Source organism: Microchirus variegatus (assembly GCF_963457635.1).
Source record: "Microchirus variegatus genome assembly, chromosome: 3".
NCBI classification, from domain to species: Eukaryota; Metazoa; Chordata; class Actinopteri; order Pleuronectiformes; family Soleidae; genus Microchirus; species Microchirus variegatus.
The window spans coordinates 27,301,414-27,317,013 of NC_139804.1; the positions used below are offsets into that span (position 1 = coordinate 27,301,414).

General features: G+C 42.5%; 1 protein-coding gene across 1 annotated transcript; it reads right to left on the bottom strand.

The window, feature by feature from the left end:
* Positions 1 to 2,772: 2,772 nt before the first annotated feature.
* On the bottom strand, positions 2,773 to 11,506 carry fzd4 (frizzled class receptor 4). Its single transcript, XM_083887194.1, has 6 exons — positions 10,886 to 11,506; positions 7,997 to 8,134; positions 6,999 to 7,385; positions 6,643 to 6,788; positions 5,872 to 6,119; positions 2,773 to 5,760 (listed from the first exon to the last, which is right to left on the bottom strand). The coding sequence occupies exons 1-6, from the start codon at positions 11,141 to 11,143 to the stop codon at positions 5,342 to 5,344; spliced, it is 1,596 nt and encodes a 531-aa protein (XP_083743320.1). The 5' UTR covers positions 11,144 to 11,506; the 3' UTR covers positions 2,773 to 5,341.
* Between the last annotated feature and the right edge of the window lie 4,094 nt (positions 11,507 to 15,600).

Consider the following 15,600-nt stretch of genomic DNA (forward strand, 5'->3'; position numbering starts at 1 on the left):
ATTCTCCAGTCTCACTCTCTTGGCCGGGCTTTTGGATTTCAGTCTCAACCCTTTAGCTTGCTTGGCTCAAGAACCAGGATTTACAAATCCTCCTTGCACCAAATTGGCTCTTCGGCCAAGACAACTACGTCACCCAGAATCCCCAGTGGTGGCCATTACTCAAAACTAGTCATAGAGCGTAGATGCCAAGCAGAATGGGAAAATTATTTCAACATTGCTGAGAGGGAACAGCTGCAGCGATGTGCTGTTGGCGACAAATTTCGTATTCTCTTCCTCTAGTTCACTTTACTCTTCTCTATTTTTGTCTCTGTGTTTTGTTTTCTCTCACTTCTTCTTTTCTTCCCCTAAGTCTGCGGTTCCTTATTTCAGCCCCGACTCGTTTTACGATGTCGTCACACAACCATGCGTGCAAATGCACATAAGCGATATACAATTACACACAAGAGAGCGCCGGCTCTCTGAAAACATGTTCCCAAGGATATCAGTCCAAGGAATTTTAATAGTGCCCTTTCACATTTCAAATATGTTTAAAAAAAAAAAACACCATAACATGCACTTTGTCAATGGGGTGGAACAATGTGTGGTTCTGTGTGCACGACTCGGAGAGTGAACTGGTTGTGACCCAATGCAGATCAGTAGATTATGCTGAAATAAAGTTTAAAAAGGTTTCTGTTATTTTCAAGGCTGGAAAGTCTGAAAGTCTGTGTGTGTGTGTGTGTGTGTGTGTGTGTGTGTGTGTGTGTGTGTGTGTGTGTGTGTGTGTGTGTGTGTCAAGTTGTTCCACAGAAACGGTAAACCACCACATGGAGGGAGAAGCCCTGAGACAAATGACCTGTGGCATTTTGTGAAAAATGTGAACCTGAGAGTTTCTGGCAAAGTGAAAAGCATAACGACATGTGTTTTCCTGTAATGTGCACTCCCACAAAAAAAACAAAAAAACTCCTTTAAGGTTATGTTGTCTTGTGTTGTGTGAAAGTGCATGTCTGTGAACATGCCTGCCCATGTATGAATGTTATGTGTGTGATAGTGGAGCCACATCTGGAAACTATAGAGCAGTAGATGCTGTCACTTTCCCTTTACCTCAGGCTTTTGAGTGAGTTCTTAAACAAACACTCAATTCGCTCACAGTAAATTACAGGAAAGCTATCTGAGCGCGCTCTCTCTCTTTCCATTTTCTCTCCCTCTCTTGTGTCGTCTACACACAAACACACAGTCATGCCCATCATTAATCAGCCTCTCCAGTTGCAATTTTACTCTTGCCTTGGTAAATTACAGTACAAAGGGCATTAAGTGTAATTGTAAAACTAAATTACTTCTAATTTTGGTGTGTGTGTGTGTGTGTGTGTGTTGTGGAGGTTATAAGTTCATGGCTGATTTGACGTGATGGATGGTACAGTCATGTTTACACAGCATAATCACTGTGTTTCCACTGTGGATTCAAAACAAATTTAGTGGTTATGGAGCGTTTCGTATCCTGGACCAGAGCAACTTTTACAAAGACATGTAAAACACATTCAAACAGAGCCACTGCTGTGTGTACGTGTGCAGGGTTAACGAGGAAATCATTCGGCGGTTAAAAGCATTAGCGTCTGATAAAGATTGGAGACACAGATTGTCTCTTGAGACGAGAGGTGGCAGCATTGCTCAACCAATTAAGTGAGCATGGCTGGGAGGTGGTTAAAGTAAGTGTAGGTCTAGTCTAAAGAATTCATAAAAATCACAAGTGGTACCAGTAATGATGTTTTCATCCAGATGCTGTCTGCACACATAGGAAACGTCATTATCGATTAATTAATAAATTATAATTAGATTTACTAAATAAATTCAACTAATTTGATAATCTAATCGGTTTGAGTGTTTTAAAGGAATAAAAACAAATTTTATTCTTTTTCAGCTTCTTAAATGTGAATCTTTTCTGGTTTCTCTGCTCCATACGACAAAGAAATCATGAAAGCTGAATAATTTTTTTGTTTTGGGACAAACCAAGACATTTGAGGACATCGTCCTTTCAGGTTTGCGATACACTGATCAACATTTTCTGACATTTTATGGATCTAACGTATACTCAACTAATCGGGAAACAAATCGACAGATTAATTCATAATGAAAACTAGAAAAGCACTCGGAGAGCGCAGACCACTGGCAATGCAGCTCGACGACCACCCCCCCCCCCCCCAAAGAAAAATTTAATCACATGTTCCTGGTCCTATTGCGAACAGTTTCTGAAAATTTCATCCAAATCCGTCCTTGACTTTTCGAGTTATGTTGCTAATCGACAGAGAGACAGACAGACAGACGGACAAACAAACTCCGGTGAAAACATATACACACATCAAAGTACGAGACTGTACCTAAAAAGGTACAAATGCTTTGTTGCTCCAGCTGTACCCTATCAGGGTACAAGCACTGTACCTTTAAAATTTGTACCTGCTTGTTTGTAACTCTAAAGAAACATTTCTTCCCCTAGTGACAAAAATGTACCTGTACACACTGAGAAAGGTACAGTGCTTGTACCCTGATAGGGTATAACTTGAGCGACAGCAAAAGGTACAGTCTCTTACTTTGATTTCTTAGTGTGTACCTCCTTGGCGGAGGTCAATAATCGTTAGATTCAGCCCTAAACGTCGTTGTCAACAACCTTTTGTCTGGGAGTCATTCCCTCACATAACATGCACACACACGCATGAATTGGAAACAAAAAGCTTTTATTCATCTTCTGATACAAAAGTTTTTCTTTTAAATAACAAGTTTTAAAAATGTTTTGTCATTTTGTACAAGGATAAATTAACAATTACTTTTTTGAACACGTTTACTTCATCAACACAATGACTTATCTACAAAAATTAACAGCCTGGACCTTAAAGGCTGCGATCGCTGTCGGTGAAATGACTCAACGCCAATTTTCTTCGCTGTGCTTTCTTAAAAATCCATGTTACCAGTGGTTCTCCTTCGTCATAGGCAGTGGCGCGCACACTTTTATTTAATTGAAGTCACAACTAAATAGTGATTGTATGGAAATGTCACCTGAAGCTCAGTGTGATCATGTGAGTGGGGAAAACTGCATTAGCTCAGAGGGAGGTCTTCACAGGATAATTGAATTCATTTTGACTCTGTCATGTTTGTTTGACTTTGGAAACATAAGTGTGCCATGGTATGCTGGCTCGGGAAAGACTGATTTTTCACGATATGAGGTTTTACCACTGAAAGCATATTTAAATGCCATGAGGTTGCATATTGAGTAGAAGAAAACAAACATTTTCTGCCCCATTCTAAAGATTTCACTTCAAAAATACCTATGGCAGGCTGTTCGAGGCACTAACTGGTTTCATATGAGACGCACGAATGCAAAGATCCAACTAATTAAATCCCTCATACATTAAAATTGCTCAGAACCAACTTTGTTTACTCAGATGTAGGCAAAATTTGACACACAATCCCACACAGTATACATTCAAAGGATCACTGAAATACAAGAGCTTTGCTTATTAGATTGTCAGGCAAATATACAGTGCACAGGAGCAGATGCAGAATTTGGCAAATGCAGCGCGGTAAGACATAAAAAAAAAAAAAGTCAGCAAGATTACAAAAGAACTGAAATTAAAAAAGGTGGAAAAGGCCCTTTATCTTAAAAATGTGGTGCGAGATAAAGCGAATCAGAACGTCATCTCCGACCATCCACGAGATTCTAAAATAAAACAAACGGTAATCCTTTACATGGATGACATGATCGTCTGGGAAATGAGCCATGATGCAAGCAGACGAGGTTAAAGAGAAACAGGCATGTAGTGGGCCAGGGAGAGCAACAGTCACACACACACACAAGTATGTAAGCAGAGCTACACTCGTCTAAAGACGCTGCCAACTTCAATTTGCTTCTGTGGTGAAGTTACTAAGGTGATCAGGAAAAAAGAATATACAGGTAGTCGCTCATTTTTTGTTGATAGTGTTCATATCTAAGGTGGTGAGATTCAGGGGGATTTGATTCCTGTGTGTCCCTGCATAAGTTTAAAAATGTGTCTTTTGGTAAGTGATTGTCTAATAACCTGTCATTCTTTAACCTGCCCTAGGGCCTGATCTTTGGAAAGAGAGCGCTGAGAATAATTGAATTTCCTGGATTTCGTCGGTCATTCAGCGGCAAACGCTAGCCGAGCTTCTCACAGACTGCTGCGGTAACACGGGCCTACATTTCCCAGACGCATTAAAAAAAAGGCACAAGTGGGGGTATTCCCAAGATTCATTGTGGTTTGACTTCATATCTACCAGACTTAAACGACATAGGAAAGGCAGAATAAACCACAGATTGTTTTTCTCTATCTGTCAGCTTTGTCCTCCACATGAGGATCGCTGCTGGTGCCAATCCCAGCTGACATGATTTTAGAATGTGTTTTTAACAAATTGAACAATAAACTACACGTCTTTTTGATTTATAGGAATGGACCAAAAATGTCCACATTAATGGCTCTGTGCATATGATACAGACTTTGTCATAATTGTATTATGTCCCACCCCTGCCGGCCCAGGTAATGCACTTAAGACCAAGTACAGACAATTCACATATTGTATATATTTTTAGTGCATTATTACAGCTTAGAGCTGGTTCCCCCCCCTAAAAAAAATAAAACATTCTGAGACACAATACCTGTCGTTTCATAATGTACAATAATGAACAAAATGTTGTTCAAATGTAAGTCCGATGCAGACGGAGAGAATATTTCAGATTTTCATCACATTTTGTCCATTTTGATTTTTGGCACGGGGCTCTCAAGGGTGTCAGACACTTCTGGGAAACTTCAGTCTATATCTGTGTAAGATCTGCACCGAGACCCCTCCAGTGTAACATTTAAAAATTCATAAGACCCAATAAACACACAAAGGCCTCAGGGTTGACTGTATCCAGCAGCTTCACTCTCTTCTGCTGTGGGCTCTGGAGGAAAGAGAGACGGAGGTAGACGTGGTGCTCCAAAGCTTATTGATGTGTCTGGTCTGCATATTGATGCTTCTCTTCTGCCTTGTCCGTCTCTCTTTCTCCTTCACTTTTCTTTATCTCTGGGCAATTGGAGTGTCTCTGAGGCAGAGAGAGAGGCTGCTGTTGCAGATTGAGTGACTCAGTCCACTTTTCTCCTTAACTCCAGAGTCTGCCAGTGAGGGTGAGGCATGCTTTTGGACTCTCGCAATCTTTTCTGATGTCGTCACATCCAGTGGCTTTTCTTGAGAAATCTCCTGCTGCACTCCTGTATCACATTATCAAAGTCCCTCTGTTCTTGTTTCCTCTTGGAAACATTAATTAAAGTGAGAGAGAAGCAGGTAAAAGTCCATTCCTGTCCGGTTCTCTCTTTCCTTCTCACACCACCGTTTCATTCCCTTTCCCTGGTTTGATCCAGCCCTCCCCTGGGACCCGCTTACCCGCTCGGCTTGCCCTGCTGTCCCGGATCAGCCGGGCAGAGCAGCGCTGCCAGGTATGCAGGGTTTTTGCCGACCAGATCCACATGCCTGACGTGATTCCCACGAGCAGTGACATGAAGATTCGAAGCATCTCTGATGCGACATATGAATCCCTGGTGTTGGCTTTAAACTCTCCCCAGTTGGACAGCTGGTAGAGGTAACAGCCAATGACGGTGGACGCTGGGACAGTGTAGAGAACGGAAAACACGCCGATTTTCACCATTAACCGCTCCAGCTTGTCCGTCTTGGCGCCGTCCTTCTGCAGGTTTGAGCGGATCTTGAATAGAGCCACCAGGCCGGCACAAATGAACAGTGTGCCTGAAGTGAAGGACGGAAAAGAAAACGGTTAAACAAGGTAATATATAGTGTGTGAGCACTGAAGAAGAAAGATACCACACAGATATACATTACAAAATCTATTGTAATTACCAATGAGAAGGTATGAAGCCAGTGGAGCCACCACAAAGCCTGTGAGTGCCTCCTGCTGCAGGTTGCCAACATAGCAGAGTCCTGTTAGGTCATCTGCATCCACTAGTCTCATTATTAGGATAACAATGGTTTTAACTGCTGGGATAGCCCAGGCTGCTATGTGGAAGTAGGAGCTGTGCATCTCAATAGCCTCATGGCCCCACTTCAGTCCAGCGGCCAAGAACCAGGTGAGTGTCAGGATCACCCACCTAGAAGAGAGAGAGAGCAAGAGAGGGGGATTAGAAACGGAGTCGTTGTGGTTGAACACAACAGGCATCGATTTTCCTCCATACAAGATGCTGTTTACTGCCAATGCATCTGAAAACTTTAACTTTTGTATCCAGCCAGGCAAACATCTGCAGTCCTCTGTTGTAATAAGCTCATCACGACACCACATAGTCATTGAGTTGCATAACGGCGTCCTTGAGATTTTCTAGCTTATTGCATTTTAAAGCAGAAGCGTGAAGAAAAACAGGAAAAAGGAAGAAAAAGAAATGCTGACACAACACTGTGTTTCCACTGCAACTGAGGGCCTTTGAATGAGGAAATTAATCCATCTATGACGGCGGTTATGAGACAGGATAGTTGGGCTTTTAAGAAAACAGGATCTAACTTTCAACAAGTTCCAATTATTCCGCCAGGGTTTATTAATAGAAGCTGATGACAATAATACAACTGGGGAAAGAGGATTTCAAACTGATGTAATATATATGTATATAAAAGTTTACTAACCAAAGTGAGGATGCCATGCCAAAGAAATAAAGCAGAAGGAAGACTATGGCACAGCCGGTGCTCTTCAACCCTTCCTGTACTAGTATCGGTACAGCGGTGGCATCCAGGTCACAGGAAACTCGCTCCCTCCCCAGAGTCAGGCGTACCTACAAAGTAAAATATATAACAATAAATGTAATATGTAATGTATGTAATATCACTAAATATAAAACATTTTGACCACAATTTTTCTAGTTGTGAATACTCTTATGAACGCTTCTTATCTGAGCATATCTTGATTTTGTGTTTTGTCGATTAGAAGCTTTATGTATTTGTAACGGTTTTATTCCAGTGTGACTGAACAATCTCCTACTTACCAGGTACGCAACACTGTACAGATTACAGCACATGGACAGGAAGATGATCGGTCTTTCAGGGTAGGAGAAACGCTGTGAATCCAACAGAAAGGTCAAGACCGTCAGAGTGGTCGACAGGAAGCACAGCACGGCCCACACCGCCATCCACGCGTCCGTGAAGACTTTGGCCCCTCGTCGGTAGAGTCCGCTGTCGTAGCCGCACTGGAGAGTGCAGCTTTCGGTCTGTTTCAGCCACGTGTACTGGTCAGGGGCAGATCCCAGGGCCTGGCACTCCTCCTGGTAGGACGGAGGGCGGACCGGCTGGTAGGGCGAGTCCTCGTCTCCAGGGCCCTCCATACACATGTGGTTGTGGTCGTTTTGAGGTGGGAACAGGCTGCAGTTGAGCACCTGTAGACAATGTGACGGTAAAAGGCATTTAATCATTTAGCCGTCTATGATGGATACCGATTGAAGCAGTTTCTGTAAATCTATCTGTCTTTGGTCACTAACTAATAAATCAATTAGCTGGTTAATAAGGCCAATTTTGCCATTTTACACTCACCGGTAAATGATGATTTTGTTCTCAAAAATCTTTCAAAGTCGTTCACCAGTTTTCCTGTTTTTCATTCCTTAATGACAACTAACCCTAACTCTAACTCATTCATGCACAATTTGGATTGCCCATTTAACCCGATCCCTAATCTGTATGTTTTTGGACTGTGACAGGAAGCTGGAGGCCCTGGAGAAAGCCCACACGCACACACGGGGAGAACATGAAAGCTCCACACAGAAAGAAAGCTTCTGAACCAGGGATCTGAACCAGTGACCTTCTTGCTGTGAGACAACAATGCAAGCCACTGCACCACTCCTGTGCACTTCTGTGGTATTCTGTGATCGTTGGCATTTGGATTGGAATGACATAATATCAAGCTGGCAATGGAGTTTAACTCATACAACATTGGTATGTAATGTTCAAATATGTCTTGGATGCAGGATGTTCCTGTGCTGGTGTGACTTACCTCAGGCCATATGAAGCCAAACTCCTGCAGAACTGGGAGGCATTTCCTCTTGACAGATTGACACATGCTACCACATGGGCCAATGGGGATAGGCACCTTATCAGTGCACATGGGCACATAGACGGAGCAAAGGAAGAACTGAAAACAGAAAAAAACACAAAGATAAAAGTTAGTTTTTCCAGTGTCCGTTACACTGTTTCTTCGAACTGTGAAGCAGGAGGTAAACAAGTGGAAGCAGTTACTTTAGTACCCGATGGATACACTCTGTACTACCACTTAAAACCCTCCGAATCCTGCTCTGCTTTGTCCAAAACTTAAGAGTCCAAGACAAACCTGCTCCCAGGTTACACATACAACTTTATGACTTTAAAGTCAATCTGTGGACTTAACACTGAGGGTGTACAACCCCCTCCTCCTGCCAGGGCTGGGTTTTCTCTGTCCCGTGGCAGTGGTTTTGAAATAGATATCCAAGTCAGGGTTACAAAGATAGTGAACTGTCATCTGACCACTTGAGGTGGTTAGAAATGTGTGGGTATAGGTACGTTGGCAGGGGTTACAAAAGGTTGCAATGTGTGCCAGGCTTGTGATAATAAACAAGCACAAATTACAGTTTGCTCTGCAACCAACAGGTATATCACATACACACGTATTCCTGACATAAAGAATAAATATTGGGCACTAATTCCAATAAAATATTTTGAATGTGTAGCTTTGATCTTGAGCTTGTAATCGGCCCCTGAACAGAGCCCAAATAAAACATGACTCCTATAATGGTTTCGTGGTTAGGGAAATCGATGCACACAGAAACATTATACATCTCATGTTTCCATGGGAACATACCTGCTTAAGTATCATGTAAAAACTCAACTATGACAATTATAACGATAAGTTAAAAGTAGACTATTATAAGTACAGTTCTTTACTGCGTGCTGTGCTGGCAGTAGCAAAGATTTCAAATGGAGCAGACCGGCTGATCTGAAATCAGTATCGAGTTTCTCGCCACAAAAGAGGATCTTTGTTCGTAGACTAACCTGTATTTATTAAAGCTGTGATGTGATTTGATGAAACTGAACGAGCAAACCTTACAAATCAACCATGTTGCTATGTAAAGGACTATATGTTTGCGTGTGTTTTTTATGAGTCTGCTCCTAAATTCACATGAGTTTATAAAAGCAGAAGATATTGAGTTGCATGCAAAACAATTTCTGGTATTTCTTGCAGTAAGTTGTGCCGTCTCTACCCGTGACTGTAATGCAACACATTCTGGGTGTTTTCCCAGACCGTTGGTAACATGAGCGCTGTCACTTCACTGCTAAAAGCTGCTCTGGTTACTGGTCAGGAGGCCTCCCATTAGAGCAAATGTTAGGGGATATGGTTTCCCTTTCCTCCCTCTTTAGCATGTGTGTGTGTGTGTGTGCCTGTGCATTCGTGTGAGGGGGGTTAATCTTACAAGACATTTTACAGCTGGAGTGGGACGCTTTGGTTTTCCACTGCAGTTGTCAAATGTCCCCTAAGCACTGTATCAACTTGGCGTATCAAATTAGTTTTCGCTGTTTGGAAGCACCTGTACACATCAGTGATTAACCGTAACGTTGTAATGACGGGGACAAACAGGACAGTGGATTATGTGTTGACAGTGTTTACATGTGTGTGTGATTATGTGAGTGTAAGAACATCTTGGAAAGTTAAATAAAAAAAAGGCGGAAGCATAAGTCTATTCATCCACTGCTGGTATCCCCATAAGTGGTGTACATTTGAGTTATTGCAGTATGTTAATAGTATACAGTAAAATCTAAGATTTTTTTTTTAACATGATGCATGGAACAAACAAGCTGCGTTTGTTTTTGGGACACTGAGGCCACTATTGTTGACGAGCAGACTACGCTACATGGCACCAAAACACTCAGCTGTTGCTGTGTGGAGCATGAACTCAGAATGTCAACAGACAGAGGGGGCATTTTCATTGAAATTTGCATGTCAGCCTGGCACAACAGGAAGGACGGCTCGTGGCAGCAGGCGTAAAAGCAAGGCTTTTTGCGTGTTCCAATGAATGACGGGTGAATTTCATTTGGCTGCGTGACGGCTCATTGTCACGGTGGGGACACTTAACTGAGCAGAGCCTCACCTGTGCTTATCCTACTACTTTGTAATGTGTCAAAACTTGTGAAAAAAGTTTTCAATAGTTGTTAGTGGTTTACTGTTATTTACTATACATTCATTATTGGCTTATGAGTGCTTCTGGTGCCTTGTACCAGGACTGAACTTGGGAAAACTATTAGTATTAGTGCAGCAATATCTCCAAAACTCCTTTGGACATTTCAACATCTACTTTCCAACAGTACTCTATTTTATATGGCATCGTTTGATTGTGTTTTTGTGTTGTTTTCTATCACCGAGTTAACTTTCACCTTCTTTGCTTATCCTTAGTCTCGTTGAAAATCTACCTTATCCTAACTCTAATTCACATCTTTATCCTAACTTTAACCAGAGTTAAAGTCTTTGGTCCACATGAGGACAAGTGGTCCTGACAAGTCACTGTCCTCGTGTGCACTCTCTCTCTTATTTAAACTTTCCTGTACTTAAAAATGTAATGATGCAAACAGTGGGGATTTGCTTTTACCCTCAATCATGTGACTGCGTGGTTTAGGTCCACACACACATCATGAGTAATGCCTCACACCCCCATCCACCCACAAATATAGCGCCCAGACCAAGGCTGTGCCTTTTTCAGACCAGGATCACTGTTTCTAAATGTGTGCATGTGTGAATCCAATGCATGCGTGTGTTTTCTTCCTCTCCTGTGTGTTGTGTCTGTTCTACCCAATAGTCTATTTTAACAGCACTGATTGTGCCATGTGTGGCTGCCACATCAGTCCAGTATATGTGTACCTTGAGTTGATTGGAGCAGCCGTACTGTATGAGCGGCGTGAACGTGGTCAGCTGGAGCTCCGCGTCCGACTGTAGCACGTTGCCGACTAAATTGGGCATCTTGGTGACGTTGTACCCGAGACCCTGGCACATGCTGATCCGGATAGGGTCGCAGGTCATCTCCTCCACCTCGTCGCTGAAAGCCCGCACCAGGCAGAGGGAGCCGGCCAGCAGGAGGAAGGCAGCAGCCCCCGTGAGCGACACAGTCATCCCGGCCATGGTCAACGCGACGCTCAAGTCGCCTGGCCTCACAGTTTATATTTCCTCAAACACAAAGATAGGTCAGGTCACCCGGGTAACCGCAGCGCGTCTTTGTAGTGTACTCCAACCAGAGGGGAGCGCGTGGAGTCCGTGCGCTTTTAGAGACTGTGGTTAATATCCCACTCAGAGCACTTCAATCGATTAAAAACATCCATAGAATCGCAGGGAATCATCTGTGAGCAGTGAGCAGCGCGTCATGTCTGTTAAAGGGTGCTGCAAAAACATGCACCTGAATAAGTCCTGCAGTCCTGGTTGCGTTGTGTCCCCGTTACGCAGTCCGTTTGGAGAAGCGCAGGCAGCGTAGCGCAGTGACTCCGCACAGTGGTGTGGGTTCTTCAGCGACTGCCCTGCGAGCGTCCAGCTCTAAACTTTATTGTGTCTGTGAGGAGAGACTGTTTCCCCCCGTCCAGAGTAGAACCGACCAATCCATGCACTGGAGTTGGGTTTCCCTGACCAACCCGTGACCAGGAGGGCGGGCTCCACTACCCCCCTGCCCCCCCCCCCCACTCCTTTTATTCTGCATTTTCCCTTCTCCTATCCCCTTTCCTCTCCTCTCCCATCCTTCTTTTTTTCTTTTCTTGTTTTCATGCACTGCATTCCCTCTCCTCTCCTCTCCTCCTGCAAATATATTCAGAGGGCATTCCCCCAACTAATTCTGACAATATCCAGAACCTATATTTATACTGGCTGATGTGGCTAGCATTTATTTTCGTTGGCTGTAAATTTAGAAAGTCTCAAAAAGTGGATTTTGGTGTGTGTGTATGGGATTGTATGTGTGTGAGTGTGTGTGTGTGTGTGTGTGTGTGTATTTTATATTTAAAGTCCCTAATGGTCTTTTAAGGCTGTCTGGAACTTCACCATAGGTTCCACTCTCCTCCTCTAAAGGGCCGTCAGCTCTAAGTGCTTGTGACATTGTAATTGAAAGTAGGGTCTAAAGTGATGCTGAAGCATTTGGAAATCTGTTTTGCATTGCAATGAATTCACATACTGGACAGGTTTTGTTTGCTTGTGGCACCCTGGGTGTAAGGTTTCTCTTATACAGCATGAAATTAGCAGCGAAGAGTGTTGTTTTGTCATTTCTATGTTGCAAAGGTGGACTTGGGTGAGAAAGTGCTCGGATTTGGTTGCAAATATTTTGGGGGAGGACAGATAGAGGAATCGGTCCGTTTGTGATTTACACAATTGTGAGACTGTAGCGGACTGGCTCAATGTCGGAATTCTGTAGAGCTTATCTGAAACCATGTTGTGTGACTATAGAGCCTCGAGTTTCAATGTATCAGCACTGGAATGATGTGAGGCCCTCCGAACAGAAGACGGTGAGCAAAGTATTTTTAATGTAACCTCTGCACAGCCTTCATGTGAGAATTCTAACCTCATTTTTTATATATATATTCTTGTGTCCACATTCAAGCATTTATGTATTTTAATTTTGTGTGTTGACCCTTTGACACAGCTGGATTTGGATTAGATAACAGACCTGATTTTGACATTCCACTCATGACCCAAACACACACACACACACATAGAGAGAGTAAGTGAGGAAGTCTGGAACCCTAAAAAATGTGCCCTTTCTAAAGCTCAAACCAATTCTAAGGGAACACTCCAGCACAGAAGGAAACTCGTGCAGACAAAAAGATTCCCATTCAAAACAACATTCCTTTTGATTACCTTTTATAAAACCTTGACTAAATTTAAAACTCAATTAAACTTCCTTAACCTGACCTGTTATGTGTGTCAGTCAGGTTTTTTTTTGCGGGAGCTGCTTTTGATAAGAGAGTCACATACATTATTATATCATGACAAGCTCAGGAGTCTGGTTGGCTGCGCTCATGCATGATGATGCCATGTATTTCCTTGCTGGATTATACTGTGATGTTTAGGCGAATCCAGTGTGACAATTGATTGGCAGCAGCGCTGACCTCTGCACCCCCGTCAACCCTGCCCCCTACTGCCAACACACACACACAAACACACTTCTCTGTGCTCTCACACTCACACATATACACACATGCATTTGTATACACACACCATCCCCCTCTGCTGCTCTCTGCCTGAACCTGGGGTTAAGGCCTGAAGTAATTAGCACTGAGCTGAAACAATAGACTGTGCCCTGCAGCTGATGGTTATCAGGGGCGTGGTGCGTGTGTTTGCCTGTGCGCATGCATACAAAAGAAAGATGTGAATGGATGGGAACATGAGATGGAGACCTCTTCAGAATCAAGCAGATTACTTTAAAGCAACTATAGCTCATTTTGCACTGGTGAAAAAAAAAAAAAAAAAAAAACTACACCTGCTCACGTTGAGCTTTTGCCTTCAGTGGGAACGGATATCGGCATTCACTTCTGGCTCTGCTATAACACAGCTTCAACTCCAGCTCTGAGCGACAGGAAGCCTCTTTCACACTTAAATCAGTTGGTTTACTTGGGATTTTTGAACTTGAGTGAAGCTGCTGAGGTGATTAACACTATTCTTGTGGCTTCTACTGTCCCTGTCCAACCGTATCCCAGATGTCCCAGCGGCAGAACTTTTTTTTGTAACCCTTTATTACAACAACACGACAACAGACGTGGTGGAGTTTGAGTGTTATAGAAATGCAAAACCACATATTCACCATAAACTAAGTGCTTACTAACATGCATATAAGTAGCATACTAGCCCTTTATTAGTTAATATTAATGACATATTAAGACCATATGTAAGAAAAATCTTAATTCATGTCGTAATAGAGGTAGAATAAGGTTATGTTAATACGTGTTAATATATGTTTACATACTAATAAAGGGCTAGTATGCTACTTACATATGTTAGTAAGCACCTAGTTAATGGTGAATATGTGTTCCCTAATCTTAAGTGTTTTACGAAAATAAGACCATTAGATTTTAAAAACTATTTTATCATTTGATATTGCCAGGGACTTACTAAGTAGTGACTCCTGTTTCCAAGTGTGCAGCCAATGAGACAAATGGCCCCGTGGGCTGCGTACTTGGAGGATGCAGCCTTCAGTATTGGGACACAGCTATAGAATTTAGACTCCAGAATTTACTTTGCTGCCAAAAATGAAGCATGATGAAGAGGGAATTTGCATGTTCACCCGGGGTCTTGTCTTCCTAAAAATGCCGATTGGAGCCAAAGCTGATAAAAACTGGCATACATTGAAGAGTCAGTTTTGTTTATTAAACACAGTGCCTTTGGTAAAGCTTGAACAGGTTTTTTGACCAGCGTGATTATATAAATACAGTATATGATACTCGGGTGCATGCATTCATTTAAGTTTGTACTATAAGAAAAAAAACCTTTTCACTGGTCTCCATGGTGCATTCTTCTGTTGTGTGTGTGTGTGTACAGTGCAAATCAAACAAAAACAGAAAGACGACCTTTAACCTTTACTCGACCAGGAAAGTCCCAATGGGAATATGGAGGCTTCCGCTGACAAATGCCTGCTAATTTGATGTTAAAAGAGGTATGTGCAAACATTTTCACCTTAAAAAAAAAAAGAGAGAAAAAAGAATCCTCATTATTTGGATTGGTCACACTAAGGTTGTTGCCCTGAACCTCTGTCTCTGCCAGAATCAGTGCCACCAAGTTTAAGAGTAAAGCTGATCTGAGGACAGATTAAAGACTGTCATCAAAACATGTCATGGCATGTCTGCTACAGTGACAGCATGTCCAGCAAGAGTTTAATAAATCATTAATCCAGACATTCTCCAGAGGCAAATGCAGCAGCACACTCGCTCATTCACTCGCTATGGATCTTCCAGAGTTTCTCACATGAGTTAATTCAGACATTAATCAGAGAACAAATTCATTTTCAACTCAGCAGTGCTGCATATATCACAATCGATAAAACAAAGATGAAGCTATGTATATCACAATGAATAAATAAAAAGAATAGCGGACAGACAGAGAAGCCCCTGAATGAGTGTTCACACACAGGATAACCTCTGCAGTTCAGTGCATGTGTGGATGCAGCTAAAATGTGGCTTTAAAGACCTTTAGAAGCAAGGGAAAAAACAGCCCACAATCTGGTTCATTTAAGTCATTTAATCTGAAGAAAGTGAGAGTGATGTCACTGCGATAGACCATAATCGGCCCAAGCCACCAGCAGCACATGTCATCCCCTCTGTTTACTTTCACAGCAGAGTGTGAATAGCAGGGCTGAGCAGACAAAGTGTTAGAACTGACAAACTAATGACCATCACACTGAGTGGATAATGACCACAGTTACCCTTTAAGTACATAAACCAATGAGTTGATGGCCAAACAGGTATCCCATGAAAATTGACCTGCCTGAATTGGCATTTTGCTGCTCATCAAATAATCTGCAATTAGCATGTTTTTAAATGTGTTTACAGCCATGGCATTTTAAGTTGCACACGTTTACACGACGAACTGTGATATGAGTAACTCTGACACTG